Consider the following 18,559-nt stretch of genomic DNA (forward strand, 5'->3'; position numbering starts at 1 on the left):
GGGCGGGGCGAGGGAGGGGCGGGGCGCCGAGGGGGAAGTGAGGGACGGAGGGGCGCTTAAGGGAGCGGGGAGGGGCTGACGAGCGAGGGCGCTGGGGGTTTGGTGAGGGGAGGGAGAGGGAGCCGGGGGCGCTGAGGGGAGTGTGGGGGTGCTGAGTGAAGGAGCACTGGGGGGAGCGAGGGGTGCTGAGGGGGGGGCAGTGAGGGAGGGGAAGGGGAGGCTGAGAGGAGGGGAGCTGAGGAGGGGGGCTCTGAGGCGTGGGGCGAGGAGAGGGACCTGAGGAGGGGGCGCTGAGGGCGCGCGGGCTGTGGCGGGTGCTGGGCGGGGGGTGCAGGGCTCGCCCACGGCAGCCGAGTGGGGGCCCCGGGCAGCAGCGCCCCCGAACCCCCCAGCTGAGGGTGCGGGCGGCACGAGGAACGCACGGGGCCCGGCCCGTGTCCGGGGCAGCGTCCAGCGCTGGCACCCGGTGCCCTTGTCAGTGTCCGGAGCAGCACCAGCCTCTAACGCGTACGAGGGCTGTGGGCGCTGGCAGCCACGTGTCCGCACGGGTCAGGGACCCCAGAGACTCCCGCCGCAGGGAAGCTCTGCTCCCGGGAAGCATCCGGAGCAGCGGGGGGCTGCTGGTGTGTGCCATGTAAACATCAGTGCCACCAGATCAGTTCTACACGATGGGGTCCAGGTGAATTAGGAGAGCACGATCGTGTTCCAGGCTGGCTCCATGGCTTTTGGCTGGAAGAGTGTGGCCACCTCATAGGTTTAGTGGCTGCTCTTGCCTGCAAAGAACAGCACGGATGTTTTTATATTGAGGCAACTGAAGCTGAGGCTGCTGGAACTGGAGTGGAGAAAACTTGATTGCTTGTTGTGCCGGATGCCTGTTGTGCCAGACACTGAGCCTGGAAGGAAGCTGGGAATGGCAGAGGGAACCCTCTGTGTGGCTGCTGGAGGTAATGGTGATGAAAGGGGAGCACGGAGGACAGTCATCCCCTTCATCTGAAGGAGTTGGAGGAGGATGTACAGCTGAAGAAGTCCTGGCTGATCTGGCGCGGGTAGCCCTCCAGCACTTTCACCTGGACCGGATCGAACTTCCAGTAATCTCGGCCTCTCAGAAAATAGGCAAAACCTGCAGGTGAGAGAGGAAGGGTTAGGAGAGACAGGGTTTGTGTGGTGCAGAGCTCTTTCCTAGCATGTTCTTTCACTGACATTCTGCAGCTTGTGCAGTACCAAAAGAAAGCCTGGAAGAAGCAGGAGATGGTGTCAAGATTCATTTCATTTGAACTCAGGCTTGTGGCTTACTCCCTTCTTTCACAGTGTTGTAGTTTTGACAGGAGAGTAAACAGTATGGATTTTATTTTGTATTTGTGGTGGTTTTAAATATGCTGTACCCAGGTAATGTCTAGGAGCTCAGGGGGACCTATGACAGCGAGCTGTGGAAGACTTGTTGCACAGCATGTAACTGTGGGGAAGCTGCTCTGGGATCCCCCTCTGGAAGCAGAGGGAAGCGCTAGGCAATACCAAAAGCAGCCTGTTCGTTCAGGACAGCTGCCAAGGCTGAGGCGCGAGCAGCGTTTCTGCTCTCTTCTCATTGTTGGGAGTGGTAACAGCTGAGTAGCGCTCTGTTACCATTTCTTGGTCAGAAGTTTGAATTCTCTCTATCAGACACTTAACTGTTGCATTAATAATGATAAAACTTCTCACTTCTATGAGAGAAGCCTCCGTTCCCTACTCACTGGTGGGAGCTGCCTCTCTCTCTCTCCACTATGTGGCTGAGAAGCATCCACTACTACCAAATGTCTAAATCTGCCCAGTTCTTCCATCTGGGCAGTAGCATTGGCCTGAGCGCCCACCCCAGAGCAGGCCATGTCCATGTTGTACCCACCAAACCCATCCTGAAAAGCCGCGTCGATCTCCTGAGGGACGCCGCGCCAGTCGGCCATTGTGCGGGGGTAGATGTTGTCCACCTGGCGGGTGTGAGGGTTGAAGCGCCAGTAGTTGCCTCCACTGAATATGTAGATCCTGTTCTTCTCAGCCCCCCACACCAGAGCTGCCTGCACAGGGGATGCAGGAAGGCCCAGTTCCACAGTCGGTGTGGGACCAGATACCCGTCTCTCGCCATCATAAATCCAGTACTGAGAATCTGATGAGACAGAAAAGGGACCCTTATCAAGGGTTCAGAAGCTCCTTGATGTTTGATAATTTCGCAGTGAACCACACAACTGGATCTGGTGCCTTGGCAGAACTCCCAGGGAAACCTGTGCCTGAGAGGCAAAACCCCCACCAGTGTCATGGACACTATCACTGACGCGTGCCCAAAGCACCAGCAGCACGAGGAATTGACTTCCCACCTCGGTCCAACCTGGGCAGTGTCAGTGGTGGGATGAGGAGGACTGTTTCAGCAGCTGTCTTCTCTCTATTTGTGGAAATTACACTAAAAGACTTGGCTGGAGGCAAGCCTCTACCTTGCAGTCTCAGCTCCTGGAGGAGAACATGTGTGGGCATGCGTGGGCATAAAGGGGACATGCGGCTGTTAAGGAGTACGCTACAGAAACCAGGGAGAAGTTGCAAGGCTGGAATAGAGACTAAAAACATATTTCCAGATTAGATCAAAATGGGAATCTCTGTAATTAGCCCACGGCATGTAATACTTCCCTCTTATCTCATTTTAACTCATGGTGGGACCCTGCCAATTTTAGCACTGTAAGTCCTTGTGCACAGGTCAGGTGCTAAGTAATCTGTTTATGCAGGGACGCTGCCTGCAGAGCCGCGAGGTGTGCGTTGTGGTACTTGGTCTCACGGTGTGCAGATGGGGCGTGCACACCCAGGCTAGATGGGTACTTGCATTGCCAGGACAGAGGCTCAAAACAAAAGAGAGAGAACAGGATATCTTGGCTCTGTCTAAAATAAAGGCGACCCCTCCCTTCTCTCTTCCTCCCTCAATACCTGCTGAAAAGTTTAAACTAAAAGAGAGGAAGCAAATAACAAGCATCAGTGGATTGCTGAGGATGCTGAGGTTTTTCCTCCCAGGAACTTGTTGGGTGCTGAAGACCCCTCAGTAAAGAAGATACATTTCTGAGCCTCTGATCCCAGTCCAGCTCTTACCTTGGAAAAACCAGATATTGCCCAGAGGGTCTTCAAAGGTGGCATCGACAGAGCTGGGGATCCCCTGCCAGTGGCGGGAGGCCAGAGCTGGGTAGCCATCCTGCAGCTTTCCGGCTCGGAGCCGCCACACATAGCCAGACTTGAAGAAGAACAGCTCCCCTCGGATGGTGGAGGCAGCATCAAAATCTGTGTCACAGGCGTCGGGCTGCACAGACTGCCAAAACACGGCTGGTCAGGTGCTTGGACTCAAGGGGTCCACTTGCCCAGGCTGAGTTCAGTGGATGGGATGTCCCTATGTCCAGACAACTGTCCCACTTTCAGACAGTTTTTTTTGGGCACGTGCTGCCCAGAGGTTCCCTCCCCGCACATCCCAGGCTGGCTGGCACTGCCTGCCGTGGGGTCCAGACCTGTGCTCAGCGGCATCGGTGGAAGACACAGACACCAAACCCCGTGTAAGGCTGCTGCTGACAGTCCCAGCAGCTGGGAACCAGCTGTGGTGTTAGAGGAGCACACGGACAAGCTGTGCACTCACCTCCACGTTGGTGATCTCATTTGTTTCAAGGTCTGGCTGGGGCAGCTCTGCTGGCTGAGCTGTGGTCGGGTCAGGATCCAGTTTAGGTTTTCCATAGAGGTACTGGATACCTTGCTTGTCATCTTCACTCAGACTAAGTGGGTAGCGGAAGATGTAGAAAGGAGACATCAGTGACTTGGAGACAGCTGTGTGCTGCAGGCCCAGGACGTGGCCAAACTCATGAGCAGCCACTTGGAGGAGGTCAGTGCCTGCAAAGGGAAAAGGTGGGAGATGCTTGCCTCCTAGGCCCACTGCTACTATTCATCAGCCATTGACAATGCACTGTGTTATGCTGTAGGAGCCTAACACGAGGAAAGAGACATCTACCTTAACTACAGCACTCACAAGTTGTTCACAGGGTTTTTCTGGAGCACTGTGAGTGAATTCATACACTCGGATACTAGCCTGGGCATGCTGATAACTTGTAATTCCATCACCGGGGGCTTCTGTACTCCATCAGCTACCAGGAACAAAAGGGTTTTCCTTGTGCTTTTGGATAAAAGAGTTTTGCACAGCATAAGAAATCTGGCCCACAGAAGTAGATCTCAGAGTGGTAAGGCTGTTTTTTGTCCATCCAGCCTTGCAGCAGTTGTTGGCCACAGCTGTAGTGTATCAGGTCCCATTTTGATCACGTCCACTGTGGAAGATACCTGCATCAGCAAGGATGAAAACTTGCTGATGGCTGTTGTCACACAGACAGCAGAGGGAGCTCATTTATTGCTTGTGCGGACTGTAGCAAAAAGGTGACATTTAGAAATAAGTCCATAAAAAATGATCCAGTGTCAAGGCCTGAGCCTTGTTCACCAGAGTCAAGGAGATTTATGGGAGATCACGTTTTAGGAATACATGACTGTGGAGCATTTAGAAAAAGAGAGAGGGGGAAGTAGATTTCAATATACAAAAACGTGTCATTTGGCTGGTGTCGCTTAGCTCCCAATGGATCCTTTTTGAAGTTGATAAATCTCAGGGAAAGTTGGAAGAGAGGCACATTAAGCAGTGAATCTTGTGAGCGGGCTGTTTGTTGCCAAGTCCCAGCGTATTCAATCACTTGCCTTTGGCCAGAAATCCTCCGAGCTGCTGCCCAAGTGATGAGAAAGGCAGAGATGTGAGCCAGCCAGCCTCGCTGCTCCAAACAGGATTTCCCTGCTGGCTCCAAGGAGAGCAGGTCACTTCTCAGCAGTAGGACAGGGTGGGTGCAGCTGGGAGGAAGGCCTGGGAAAGGTGGAGGGGAAGGTGAGCCCCTGTTTTCCTCTGCTAGTCAGCTTTACATTGAAGTGATGTATTTACACAGCACTGACCCAATTAAATCGACACATCTAGGTCAGCTCAGAAAGTGGGATTTCTGTGTCAGTGATTTATTACAAACTTTCAGACACTTCTGTTTAGTTTGGCAGGCTCCTCACTTGGTGCTTTCCAGTGTTGGCAGACTGGCTGTTGTCAGCTTTGCTGGGGGAGGTGAACGGCAGCGCGCCCGAAGGAGCCGTGCTGGGGCCATCGCTGTCTCTCTCACAGGTTCTCCACGTGGAGTCCGGCTTCCTGCCCGGCTCTGGGGTGACCCCAGGGCACACCCTAACCCTCCTTATACCTCTGCTCTCCCAGCTGTAAAATGAGGCTAAGGATTTCCCCATCTCACTGAGAGCTGAGACACTGATTTATCCATGTTTATATCGTAAAGCCCTTTTCAGCATGCTAAATGGCAATTAGCTGCAAAGAGCATTTACAGCATTTATGTACGGAAGATGTAGGGATGAAAAAAAGCCATGGAATGGGAATGGATTCTGATGGGAACTGGCACCCATTTTCAGTTCCTGGTTTGCCTCCAACACTGTCTTTGTGGGAGAATGTAGGAAGTTCTTCAACAACACAGGCAGCCCAAACAGATGGTGAACAACAGCAAAGCCCACCCTTCCTCCAGGAGCAGCAGCGCTGCAGAAAGGTGTGGTGCTTTGTGGTTCTTGCTTTGGGTGAGTATGAAGAGGGCTGAAGACACAACCATCTGTGCCGCATGGAGAGAGTCAAGTTGGCATACAGCTGGCAGTGAAGTGGACTTGGGGCCCTGAGCCCTGAACATCGATGTGGATAAAACATATAGGAAACCCCAGAGTGGCAGGGGTTTAACCTGGGCTTTGTGATTGTGTCTTTGTCCCTGTAGATAAACTGAGAAGGAGGAGGAGGGGCTGACCTGGGTTAATTTTGGTGATCTTGCAGGAACTGATGCTCTGGGCACTGATCCAGACGGTCTCAAGCAGTACTGCAGTATCTCATGAGATACTGTGACACCAGACCCTCGTGCCCGAGCAGAGCTACCAGCCTGGAGCTATTATTAGCAAAAAAAAAAAAAATAAAAAGAGTCTTGACTGGATGTGGTGTTGTTCACGGTCAGAGCATTCCCAAGCCACAGGGGCAGAGCTGGAGCCTGGGTGGTTTCCCTTTATGGACTTATAAAAAGAGAAACTACTTTGCGGGCAGGCGATGAACAGTGCGTGCAGGGGCTGGGGCTGAGCCCGTGCTTTGGAAGACAACTGTGTCAGACGGTGCTTGACGTTCAGTTTTCCTTTATGCCTTCCCTGCTTTATTTCTAACGGCTCCTGCCAATGCTGGGTGCAATTCCCAAGTGGCAGAGTGTGTGGCTGGGCAGAGGAGCCATCTCATATGTGTCCTTCCTGCTCCCCTTGCACAGGGGGAGCCCACTTGGAAACCTGGGTCCTGGTGCTGGACACAGGCTGTGCTGTGGCTGAAAGAGGACAAGAAAAGACCTGAATGCTACCAGTAGGGTTGTAAGTGGCAGGAGGTGACAATGCACACCACAAAAATGATTGTTGCCTCTCAGTTTTATGAGGTCCTGTTCATGTCACAACTGAATCATTTCCAAGGGCCCTGACAAGTATCCTGGAGCATCCACAGCTCCCCCTGTAACAGTACCGTACCCAGGTTGTTCCCAATCGTCCAGGTCTCATCATAGTCAAAATGGACATCTCCCTCCCGGTGTGTCTTGGGGAAGAACGCGTGTGCCAGGATCCCTCCAGGTCCATCAAAAGGCAAGTTATCTCCATGCCAGTACCTGGAGGGAAGACACACTGCACCTCAGACAAATGGCTGGGGACCTCCAGTGAACAGGTGGTGAGCCACTGCAAGGGGACAGCAGCTTTCCCTCCCATTCCAAGTTAATCCCACCAGTCGGATCAACTGTTCTGAGTACTTTACATTGCTGCAAGCTCAGTTCTGCATCAGGGCACTGAGGAGCAGAACTCAGTCACACCGAGCCCTGGGGAGTTCACTTGTTTTCTCAGGGATGTTTCTCTCCTCCCCCCATTCAGCTTCCAGTCCAAAACTGAGCCTGGAGCCTGAAGAATTAAGGAGATGACTACTTTGGCCAAGATTAAGTCAACATAGCTGAGCGTTGCGGGGATGTGGAGGGGCAGCTGGCAGTGAATGCAGCCAAGCCCTCAGGTCCTTGCTCAAGCCAAGCCCACTGTTGACTAGTGAAGGAAACCCATGAGAAATGTGGCCACTTCAGAGAGCTGAGGGAGGCACAGCATGTAAATTGCGTCACTGCTTGGACAGTCTCCACTGCCTGTATTAGTTTTGTGCAAACATGCAGCAGAGGAGAATCTTTGCCCCCATGCGTATTTTGCCAAAAGTGAATTTTGGGCTGGGAGCCAAGATTCATTTAACCAAGAAACTATATTTGTCTTGGGGCAGACAGTTACGTTGTTCAGTCGAGGGACAGGATGGAGGACCTGAAGATGGAAAGTCAAAACAAATGCTTAGGAAAACAGCCTGTGGGCAGAGAAATGTAAATCTACCGGGAAAACTAATGTATGATCAGCAACAGTACTGTGCACAGCCAGCATTGAACAGCTGCACTTACAACAAGCAGCCCACAACTGACAAAAAAATCCAAACAAAAAAACTCCCAGTGTCTGAAAGCAGAAATATGAGCCTCCACCTAAGTGCCCAAGTTGTGTGCCGGCAGCTCTCTGCTCTGGGCAGAGGAGCAGGGTCTTGCCTGCAAGGCTTCTGCTCTGTCTGGGAGGAGGGGGCTGCTGCCCACCCTGCTCACCTTGTGAAATCGATGACGATGTCAGCTCGTCCATCCTGCACCTCCGTGAAGGTCAGTGGGGTCACGTCACTCCAGACTTTCAAAGCTTCCTTGATGGTCCTTCTCACTTTAGCTTTTACAAGTTGCCATGGGAACCTGATAATTCTGAAAAGCAACAGACACTAGATGAGGAGAGATCAGCCACTGTCCCACGGATACTGCTGTCACGAAGGCACTAACTGCAGGATCAACGTCACTAGGGCTGCTGCCCTTTCTCAGCAGGAGAACATTTCCAATCCAGACAAGCACTGCTCCGCACCCTCTTTAATGCAGCACGTGCCGCAGATCAGTCCCATCAGTGCTGAAACCCTCTGGCTGGTGGGCTCAGAGGCGCTCTCTCTGGAGAGCTTTGCAGATCTGTTTTTCTGGAATGAAGCAATGCAGTATTTCCCAGGCCTGTCCCCTGTGAGTCCAGCCCCACAAAGGTGCCTGGGAGTGGTGGGATGTGATTTCTCCTCCTCAATCTCTGCATTCTTTACCCCTGAAAACCTGGGCTCGCTCAGAGCAGCTGCTGCCTCTTCTGCCCTCTTGTAACATAAGAAGACTGAAAGGTCTGCTGCAGAGGGAGCTTTCTTTCCCTTCTGTTCACAGTGGTGGTGCATGTTCACCTCTGCTCTGTTTCTTTAGCACTCTTGACAAAAAAAAAAAAAAAAAAAAAAAAGGAAGAAGCCTTTCTGTGTTATCTATCGCCTCCTAACACTGTGAGGAACTGTCTCCTGCACTTAATTAAACAGAAGATGACTTACATGCTGTCAAAGTCCATATGAGTGTGCTCACCTCTCCACTCACGCCCCTGTGGGCAGCTGGGGAGGGCAGCACGACCCTCCCACAAGCCTGTTGAGCAAATTCACAATTGAGAACGTGTCGGGTGATTTGGGCAAAACTTTACACTCAAGTCGTGTTTATGGGGACATCAATAACAGCTGAATAAAATAAATTCTTTTTCAAATAAACTGCGAGGTGAGCCCATGTCGGAGTGGCTGTGGGAACAAAGGCACAGCAGGAGACGGCTGACGGTGGAGGTTTGGCACGTGTCAGGGGTTTGATGCAGGGAAGTGAACGTACGCGCATGTGGGGTTTGCTGCAGGACTGACCAAAGGGTTATGTAACAGCTGTGGGGAATGTGTTTGGGCAGGGGTGGGTGGGCATCTGCCTTTACGGGACCACATGCGTGAGGGGATGTGGAAGTGCTGGGTACAACCCTGCCGGTGGCTCTGCATGCGGCTCCCCTGCCCCCGGGACAGCTGGACCCAGCTCCAGGGCTGCCCTCCAGCTTTTATGGTCACGTCACAACATGCTGCGCTCTAGGGAGCGTTAGGCAGAGAGGTCTGGGGAGGGAGAAACAAAACAGCCTGACTCCTATTTCGGGCCCCTCTTACTTGTAGGTGAGATCGGTCTTGTCCCAGCGTCCGCCAGAGAGGACAAACCGCTTCTGCCGGTTCCGCCCATTCTGGCCATCTGGCAACACCGGGAGGTCCGGCACGCCGCACCGGGGTGGGTTCCAGCGTGCTGCCTGCTCGTCTGCACCCACATGGAAGCCCTTAGCAGGCACGCCGGTCCCCACGGTGTTCACCAAGGAAGACAGCCAAGGACTCTGCTCCTTCCAGGTGTGCTGCTTTCGAGACACATCCTAAAAGGGAAAAGCAAAGCCATGACATGAGTGTCTGGGAAGAGAAGCCCTGATGCCGAGTGGTGGACGGCTCCCCACAGCAGCCCTGCAGCAGCGAGTTCCACCTCTGTGTGAGGCCGCCCTCCCACTGCTAGGGCACAAACTGCTCCCCACAAACATCCTCTGTTCTCTGGGCTCTGCTGCTGCCAGGCTGGGTCACACCTGGGAGGCGCTGGGTCATGCCATGGCACCCTGTAATACAGGGATATTTTTGTTTCGCTTCTCCTTGGCAGCTGGCTGGCAGGAAATGCTTTTACAAGCTGTGGATGAGACCCAGACCCTTCAAGAATGAAACAAATCTCTAGGGAGTAAATTCTCCTCCTTTGCCCACGTCCTTTATTCCCCTCAGGCGCTGGGTAGAGGTAATATTAATGGGAGGAAGCCTTTAGTCCCCAGCACACGGCTGTGCTCCCCACTGCCGCCCCCGTGGTGTCCCCTTGCTGTCCTGGTGTGGAGAGCAGGCTCTCGGCATGGCTAGGGGACAGCACGAGCCAGGGAGCAGAACAGGTGGATCTGGGGGGTGACTCAGCCCAGCCCGTGGGGCAGAGAGCAGCAGTGACCCTGCGGCCCCTGTCACTGCCTGAGGTCACTGACTGTGCAGAGGGAGGGATGGGACCATATCCCCTTGTGCCTCTGTCTCTGCTAAGGTCACCTGGGCTCTTCCACCCTTAGTTGAAAAAGCATGATTCCTCTTGGCAACATTAGTTAGTCCTAATTTGCTGATTTCTGTTGGTTTCCTACCTGACAGCAGGACTATGGGGCCACCATGAAACATGACCCAAGTGTAATCCCCAACCTGCTGTGAGGTGCTGAGGTGCCTGGTCCCTGTGTGACCGTGGTGCACAAGCCAGACGTCTAAATGCAGAACTTCCTGCAGGCCAATTTAAAGGTCTTTGAGCTTCAGTAGGAGCTGAGATGCAGCAGCGTCACATCTCAGACAGACAGGTTCTGTCCCAGGAGCTCTGGAGCGTACCTGGCTTTTAGAGGTTCCCTTCCTTCCCCTGCAGGGAGCTGCCAGCTCCTCTGGCTGCTTGGCTGGGGACACGAAGGCCAGGTGGGCATGATGCCAGGGCTGCCATGATGCCGTGTAATCTGCGTGCTGCCGCCACTCTGTTCCCTACAAAAAGTCCATTCATGCGGCTGGAATTAAGTGTGAAGCCCTTGGCATTAATTCCACTACCGAGCTCCTGACTCTGTATTGGCCCCATGCCTCTGCGCAACGCATGGATGGACACAGGAGCCTGGGAGGTCACACAAGGAGCAGTTTAGGTGTTCGCTCTCTCTGTGTCTGTCACCACTCCAGCCGGCTGGCTTGTCCTCCCCAGCCAGACACTTGGTGGCTTGATACCTGCCAGACTTCGCCTTAGAAACTATTGACCCAGTCCTGGTGTCCCAGTGCACTTTCACACATCGCGGGAACCACATCAACAACGCAAAGAGAGAAAGCCATTTTACATCTTGAACAGCAAAGCCCACCCAAGCCACCAGTTGTGGCACTGGGAAGCCATCCAGTGCTTTAGTGGGAGGAAGGCTCACAGGCTGCCCTGTCCCGGGGGAGTCTGCACCAGGCTGCTCCCGCTGAACGCTGGAGTGCCGCCAGGTCAGAGGTACCTGCCTCTCTAAGAGGAGCTCTCTAGGAGCTGCCTGGCACCCTGCCTCCCTGGCAGCTACAGCCTGTGGAGGACAGCCGGCAGAAGGAGCTGATAAGGCTCATGTCCTGGCCAACAACATTCTCCCACCCCCAGTGAGACCTTCTGCCAAGCACATAATGGCAGCTGTGTCACCAAAGCCCAGCCTGCAGTGCTGCCCAGCTCCTTGCTCCTGGGTGCGCCCGAAAGCACCAGAGGCAGGTCCTGCTGCCCGAGGACATGGTGCGATTAATGGGTTTGGTTTCCCAGAATCAGGAGGTGCAGGACAGCCGTATCAAGGCACGTGGGGAAAAGTGGAGATAGACCCTGAGGAGAGCACTTGCTGTGGAACTGGGAGCACTGGGAAACCCTCACGAGTTGCACAGTTAGGTGAGTGTGGTAAGAGTGACCCAGACAGGCTTACTTCTGTTTCTTTGTCTTCGCTATGCCAAGTACGTTCCCCGGGTCTCCCAGGAAGGCCGGTTGTTGCCTTCCCGGATAGGGGCACTGGCATAACGTGGAGATCATCGCCCTCCTCCAAGCAGGGGCAAAGGAGGAACTGCTTGTTTCCTCTTGCCCTGAGGGATCCCATGTTCAGGGGCAGACCAGAGGTAGGTTTTCTCTCTCCCTTTCGGTTAACTCAAGGCCACTGGCACAAATCCCAGCTTCCAGACATCCAAACCCCACCTTCCCTCAGGCAGGACTCTCCCTGCTCCTGCCTGCCTGCCCTCTGCAAAGAGCCGGCCCTGCCAAGGGACGCAGCCTGGCCCCATGAATGGCTCTGGGTGGAGGCAGGAGGCGAGGCCGGCCCCGCTGCCCGGTGTGCGCTGTGCCCCCAGACAAACTGGGAGTCTCTCCCTGTCGTCACTGCACTGACATTTAGCACCATGGCAGGAAAGGGCTGGAAAATGCCACTGCAGGCACAGCCAGCAAGGGGAAATGTGACAGCTGGAAACTACTTGCCAACAATGCTCAGGAGACGCGTCAGGCTGGAGATTTCAGTCTCCTTGGCCGGACACACCTCGCCGCAAGCACTTCCCAAGGCTTAGATAACGAGTCCTTTCACTTAGAGTTGCATCCTTTCTACCCAGCACCGAAACCACCCACCCTTGAGCAGACCTTGCTTTGTACCCCCAAGCTGCGGGATAGTGCCTGAACTGCAAGCTCAGGGGGTTCCTCAGGTCTGTGCTGCTGCTGAAGCCACTGCCAACCGTGGAGAGGACAAGGGGGGCGCTGGCTGCTGGGTAACTATCAAGGCATCCCCAGTCCTCCAATCCCACCAGTGGAGATGAAAGAATTACCAAAGACCAAAAGCAAAGGAAAGTTCCCGCAGGCATTCCGACCAGCTGAGCGCAGAGCCGGATCTGAGTCTCTGGCTAAGGCTGTGCCATTTGCGCTGCCCTTCCCAGTATAACCTGCAGCCGGGATGGCCACTGCGCAGAGGAACAGACCGCTTGTAGCCATGGGAAGGGGCCAGGGCTTTGCAACTGAGACTGAGCAGCAAAATGTCTTCACAACACAAGTGCCGAGAGGCTGACAGGCCTGAAAGCGAGGGTTGAGAGCAGAGAGGACAGCAGTGCAGCAGAGCTATACAGAGGGCCGTGCTGCAGGACAGCCACAGCTCCTCACAAAGAAAGTGCCTCTTCCGAGCAGCCTTGTGACCCAAATGACCAAGGGAACAGGAGGGAGAGATCCCACGGGAGAGCAGAAACCACAACAGAGGTACAGACTGCCCCTCGGTTCCTCGCAGCTTTATCAGCCCTCGAGTGCTGCAATACAACAGCCATCGCTGCCGGGTCTGCTAGGGCCAGATGAACACAAGCCAAGCTCTCCAGGAAGCGTCCCAGCCATCCTGAGGAGCTGGGAGCATCTTTAACCTCATTGTGTTGGGCAGCACTTGTCCTCCAGAGCCTCCTGGGAGGAGAAAGAGCCGGATCAGTCCAGCTACCCTGGAGTACCAGCAACGGTGTGTATAAAAAAACCTCAAGAGCGGGGTCAGTGCCTGGTACTGACAAGTCCAGCACTCTCCTCTCCCTGGGTCCATCCTTTGCTGCCTGCCCTGACCTTAAACTTGTCTCCTCTGTCATTTATCTAATAAGCTGGGCTCCTGCCTGGTCCTGCAGCATGGAGATGAAAGGAGACCCCCCTCGCCATCAGACAGGAGTGACAGGACAAGTTACAACGTGAATCCCATCAGTCTTGGATGCTTCTCCTGTCACTGGGGGCTGTTTCCTCTTCTGCTAGGAGATGAGTTCATGGGATTTCTCTCCACTTCCCTGTCCCTTCTGCTGTTGCTTTCCCATTTCTCCCTGCTTTCTCCTTTTGCTATTCAGTGTTTGGCAAGGCCCTGGTATTTGCTGCCCCTTTGGCTACCAGCATTGTCCTCCCACCTACGAGCCAGCACCTTGGAGCCCTCCTGCCTTTAGTTCACCACATGGGGAAAGACAGCAAAGATGCTTTCTCCTGCAGTTCTTGTGTGAGACCGTTCTCTCACCCCATTTCTGTCCACTGCTGGGTGGCTGTGCCCCTCAGGGGCTCTGCACCCCCTTAGCAGGCTGCAGCAACGCTCCCACCTGAGATCAACACTCTTGTCCTGATGCACAGAGTAACACTGCCAGCTTTTTGGCCAGCCTGCCTCTCAGCCCAGCGTGGATCTGCAGAGGCTGGAGTAAAACAGGCACCAGCTCCATTCCAGTCAGGTTGTGTCCCAGAAGCTGTCTGGCCTCAGAGGGTGCTAATGCTGCAGCTGAAATGTCATGGCAGAAACAGATTATATTTGCGGTCTGGTCAGAGCCTGAGCTAAGTGTGCTCCTGGCCGAGGCACTCTTCGCAGAAACCCCGTGGAAACAAGGCGTAGGCAAAGCCACCAGGTTTATTGATCCTACCTCGCCCAGAACAAGGCAGAATCTACAAACCCCCTAACTAGGATTTCATTGCTTACACAAATACTTCTGCTAAAAGAGCTTATTCGTGCTGGGCTGCAGCCCAGTCCCACTGCAGACAAAGCTGGGGGAACGCAGAGGCTGAGCCAAACGGGAGGTGAGGCAGTGCCTGGCCGTGCTACGCAGTTGGAGGTTCCTCTCCACTCACTTCCCATACTCTGTGGCACCATTAAGTGCGACCTCCTGGGGCCTGACAGTTTGTTTCCGGATTATTTGGTGGTAGTTGTTGTTGGCAACAAAAAAAGGAAAATGTTTATTTTTCCTAAGCAACATGGAACATGAAACATTATGGACTGCAAATGTTTATGCCCACAGACAGAATGAGAAGACCCAGGCTCTGGTGTAACAAGAGAAAGTAAATGAATAAACACTGCAGGACTATTTTTATTATCAGACACTTCAGTTACGTGACAGTTTGTGAGTCTTGTCCATTAAAAACACTACAAGCAAGCTGCTGGTGTCACCCAAGCAACAGTTTGCCACAAACAGGAGTACTCACAAAGCAAACAAACCCCAGGATGCCAGGATAGCAAAAGGTTTCGAGAACCCTTAATCCAATGACATAGAAATCCCCTTGAAACCAAGAAACTGCTCTGGGATGCGGTACACTCCAGGAGGAGGAGGAAGAGGGTTGACATGTTTTGTTCATTGTGCAATTACATCCAGGCTAAGGTGAGCAATGAGCTCTCCGTACCCAACCCAAGGACAACACCCAGGTCATTTCCTGCTGGCTACAGCCGCCTGGCACAGCGCAGCCCTCTCCAGAGCTATGGGGGGGATGTTCTACCCTCAGGAAGTGTATGCTGTTCAGACAGGGAGGCTGGGATCTCCAAACCCACAAGACAAGCATTGTTCCTCTGCCCGGTCTCCTGGGGGGTTGTCCTTTTGTGAGATAGTGATCCCTCCCTCTTACCCAAATCCCACTAAAAGGAGGTGGCCTGATCACCTCTTTCTTGTGGTTCCTATCTGCACTGGAATCTCAGTGAGCCTCTAAAACCATGTCTGTGGCCCTCAGTGAACCCCTAAAGTTCTCCATTTTTCGCTTTGCCCAACAGCTACGTGCAGACTCATCAGTGCTTCCACTCACCATTCGCAGTGCAAGAATATCCAAGAACCTTCATTTACCTGTATGTGTACTTGAGATTAGCAGGAAAAAGCTGACAGCACCTCTGGTGTGAAAAGTCTCTGCGGGACAATTTCTCCACAGAAGATCCTTTTTTAAACAAATGTACCCTTTCAAACACAGCCTCTGCCTCTGCCGACCCCCCAGGTTATGGCACCAGGGTGGGCTATGCATGGGGGAAGCAAATAAAATGCAGTGTGATCTGGGGGGGGAGGGGAATCTCCCTCAAAACGCTTCTCTTCTCCCTCCGCGATCCCCTTTGCCAGCTGCACACCCCAAGTCCTGCCACGCTGTAGGGTGTGTATTGCATGTGAAAGCACAAATGCAACAAAGCCGCTGGAGAATAACTGCTTACATGTGTACTTCAGCCTCTCCCAGAGCTGAGGATAAACATGCCTAAAATTACCCCAACACTCACAGCAGGACTTAAATAGCCAAACCAAACAGTGCAAATCAAACCCTTCCTGCGGGAGCTGCCTGAGCCCCGAGCAAGGCGGGCAGCCTCCCCAGCTCCTGCGCTGCCGGGAAGGCAGCACTGTGCTTCCAGGGGAAAACTTGCTGGGTTCAGGGCAAGAGCTGCAGGGTACAGCTCCCAGGGGATTACGCTGGCAGCTGGGAGAGGGTGCCCACCACTTCTCCACAGAGAGAGAGTTTCCCAGCAAATGGACTGACTTTGATTTCCCAGGGGAGCTGAAAGCAATGCAAGAATTCAGCTTCTGCGCGTGCACTGCCCGGAGGACTGCAGATCTTTTGTTCTCAAGTTTTACAGTGGCCACCAGACACAGCCTGTATTCTGCTCTCAGTTTTCTCTTTCTTTCTTTAGGTGCTAATGTAAAAGTGAAGGAGATCTACAGGGTTTGCTACAAAGAACACAGCTCCTTCTGCAACTTGCACCGTTCAGCCTGGCTTTAAAATTAATGCGAGTCTTTGATTCCCTCCCCCCTCAGTGTAGCTGTTGTGAGTTGTTACTGAAGCATCAAATGAACAGTCATGGTGCAGCATCCTTGGGGTGCCAGGTGCTGCCTAGCACGGTCCTTGCCCATCCCACCTACCAGCACAGCTCGAGGAAGTCACCATCGTCTGTCCTGTCAGAGTTCAGCCCCACGGCTCCGCTCTCACTCATCACTCGACAGCGAAAGGCCCCAGACAGGAAATTAGCTGCTCTTAGAAACAGGGAAACATCTCTTTGTGCAGAGAGACTCAAAGCAGCCAGAAAAGTAAACGTGCAATGGCATGGCAGAGCTATCTAATAAGAGAAAGTAGAGAAGGGCTGAGGCCAGAAACTCATGCGCAGGCCACTGTCAGCCCAGCGATCCCACTTCAGCCATTCTGCACTGGCATGCACGCCCCAGCCAGAAAAGGAACGGAGTGCACTGCTGTCAACTTACATCGTATGTGAGAGCAACCACCGTGACGCTAGTTTTACCTGAGGCACTAGAATGACCCTCAGAAGAAGCCTTGATGCCATTTACAAAACCCAAGAGAACAGCTATTTGGGATGAGAGAACTGCTGTTTGAAAGGATGGGAAATCATCTGTCCATTTCCCACCCCAACACAATGCAGCCACCATCTCTGCAAAGACTGAGTGAAATACATTGATTTTAGCTCCTGAGCTCCACATGGCTGGTCAAATACACAAGCATGAGATGTTCCTGAACAAAACATACCTGTAGGAGCACCACCTGGAGTTACTCCAGCCAAGAAGGAAGTATCAGCACTCACAATGTAGAGTATCAGCTCGGGATGAGGAAGAAACTGTCTCTGGGCAGCAGACTACCAACTGGGGGGACCTTTTTCAGGAGTGTAGACCAGAAGCCCAAGCAGACCTGGACCCCTGCATTAACTCTGTGCTTGCCAAGCCGTTCGGTGTACGCCCCCTGTTTAAAGGGTACTGGCCAAGGCAGAGGAGCCCCGGCAGGCTCTGCAGTCAGTCAGCAGCGGTGAGCACCGGCAGAAGGAGATGGAGTACACATTGCAGCTGGGACCCAAGTTCAGATGCTGTGAAACCCGGGCTGGCTCTCCCTGCCCCAGGGACCCCGCAGAGGTCTTTGCTGGCAGTAAGACCGGGACCAGAGGCTGTGCAGGTCCCTCCAGGAGCAGCAGCTTCTCAGCTTGCACGTGGCAGAGCGTGCGCACCTGCCAGCCCAGCCAACATCTCTGCAGAAACCAGCCATCTCCAGCTTTAGGCAAGTCCCTTCCAACCTACCCCTGGCTGCGTTCAGAAGGGGGTGAAATCCCTGGAGCAGTGTCATGACTGGGGTGCCGAGTGCCACCGCTCGTGCGCTTGGCCTCACCTTTCTCACAGGCAGAGCGGAGCCAAGTGCAGTGACATTTCATTTGGAATAATACAAGCACTTCGGGGGCCAAGGCTGCTCCGTGCCAAGTCCCAGCCCACAGCATATTTAGCAGCCAAGTTAGAAAGTACTCAGATGACAGAGCTGATAATAAAACCATCCACAGAACCTGAACTAATCCCCTTGGGCTGCTACCGGGCATTTGCTGTCATTACTTTATGGCACACCGGTGGAGCGCATGTATATAATAACCCAATTACACGCGCACACTCTCCCAGCACAAGGAGCTCTCTGTCCGTCTCCCGAGTCCCTCGCACGCCGCTGCTTTTCTCGGGCAGCGGCACTCCCTGCTGCTCGCAGCTCCAGCCCAGGTGCTGGGATCTGGCAGGCATGTGTGGGAAGAAAGAGTCCTGCTGCTCCCCTCCAGCCTGCGCGTTTGATTCACCCCTTTGGTCTCCCTGTAACGCTTCTCGGAATCGCGCAGCATATGGAGGGTGTTATCAGCAGGCAGCGAGTGCTCCGCTGCCTTTAAAGGAAGGGGGGATCCCATGTCCCCTCGAAAACTCTCCCATGTCCCGCTCCTTGCCCTAAGAGCCCTTGTTCCTTGGCTCGCTTCGCAGAAGGGAGCATGAATGTGAAAACTTCCCGATCATGCCAAGAGGAGCCTGTGGGGAGAGGGCACCGCCGGGGCATCCCCGGGGCTGTGGCAGTGTTCCCTTGGCCCGTGCCCGTGCCAGCATCCCCTGGGGGGATGGAGGGATGGACAGACAGAGGGAGGGATGGAGGGATGGACAGACGGAGGGATGGACGGATGGAAGGAGGGACGGAGGGATGAATGGACGAACATAGGGACGGACAAACGGACAGAGGGATGGATGGAGGGATGGACGGAGGGTCGGCGGTGCCCCGCGGAGGCTGTGCCGGGACCCGGCCGGGACTCACCGGGCCGGGCGGGCGGGCGGGCGCGGCGGGCGCGCAGCGCAGCAGGGCGGCGGCCAGCAGGGCGGCGGCGGGCAGCGGCGGGCGGGCCATGCCGGCACCGGGCACGGGGCGGAGGGGGGGTCCCGCCGAGTCTTTTATCCCCCCCCGGGGCCGCCCGCCCTCCTGCCCGCGCCTCCTCCCGCTCTGCCTTT

At 54.3% G+C, this 18,559-nt stretch overlaps 1 protein-coding gene across 2 annotated transcripts; it reads right to left on the reverse strand.

Annotated features, from left to right (window-relative positions):
• Positions 1-109: 109 nt before the first annotated feature.
• Positions 110-18,513, reverse strand: MMP11 (matrix metallopeptidase 11). 2 transcript variants are annotated; one of them, XR_008452720.1, is made up of 9 exons: positions 18,369-18,513; positions 9,149-9,399; positions 7,731-7,874; positions 6,595-6,728; positions 3,629-3,876; positions 3,097-3,310; positions 1,877-2,134; positions 277-1,120; positions 110-235 (listed from the first exon to the last, which is right to left on the reverse strand). XR_008452720.1 is itself a non-coding variant. In XM_054082417.1 (8 exons), exons 1-8 carry the CDS (start codon positions 18,456-18,458, stop codon positions 987-989), a joined length of 1,473 nt encoding a protein of 490 aa, XP_053938392.1. In that variant the 5' UTR covers positions 18,459-18,513; the 3' UTR covers positions 148-986. The 2 variants fall into 2 exon arrangements, 1 of the variants encoding a protein (XP_053938392.1); XM_054082417.1 differs by having other exon boundaries at positions 148-1,120.
• Between the last annotated feature and the right edge of the window lie 46 nt (positions 18,514-18,559).

This window comes from Cuculus canorus, chromosome 17 (assembly GCF_017976375.1).
Source record: "Cuculus canorus isolate bCucCan1 chromosome 17, bCucCan1.pri, whole genome shotgun sequence".
Classification (NCBI taxonomy): domain Eukaryota; kingdom Metazoa; phylum Chordata; class Aves; order Cuculiformes; family Cuculidae; genus Cuculus; species Cuculus canorus.

Bases quoted from the DNA above. Each gene is read 5' to 3' on its own strand.
- MMP11 (XM_054082417.1), bottom strand. From the start codon at position 18,458: ATGGCCCGCCCGCCGCTGCCCGCCGCCGCCCTGCTGGCCGCCGCCCTG. The intron at 7,875-9,148 runs GTAAGAGGGGCC...GTTGCTTTTCAG, and splicing joins AAGACCGATCTCACCTACAA to AATTATCAGGTTCCCATGGC. The intron at 2,135-3,096 runs GTAAGAGCTGGA...CTGTCTCATCAG, and splicing joins CAATATCTGGTTTTTCCAAG to ATTCTCAGTACTGGATTTAT.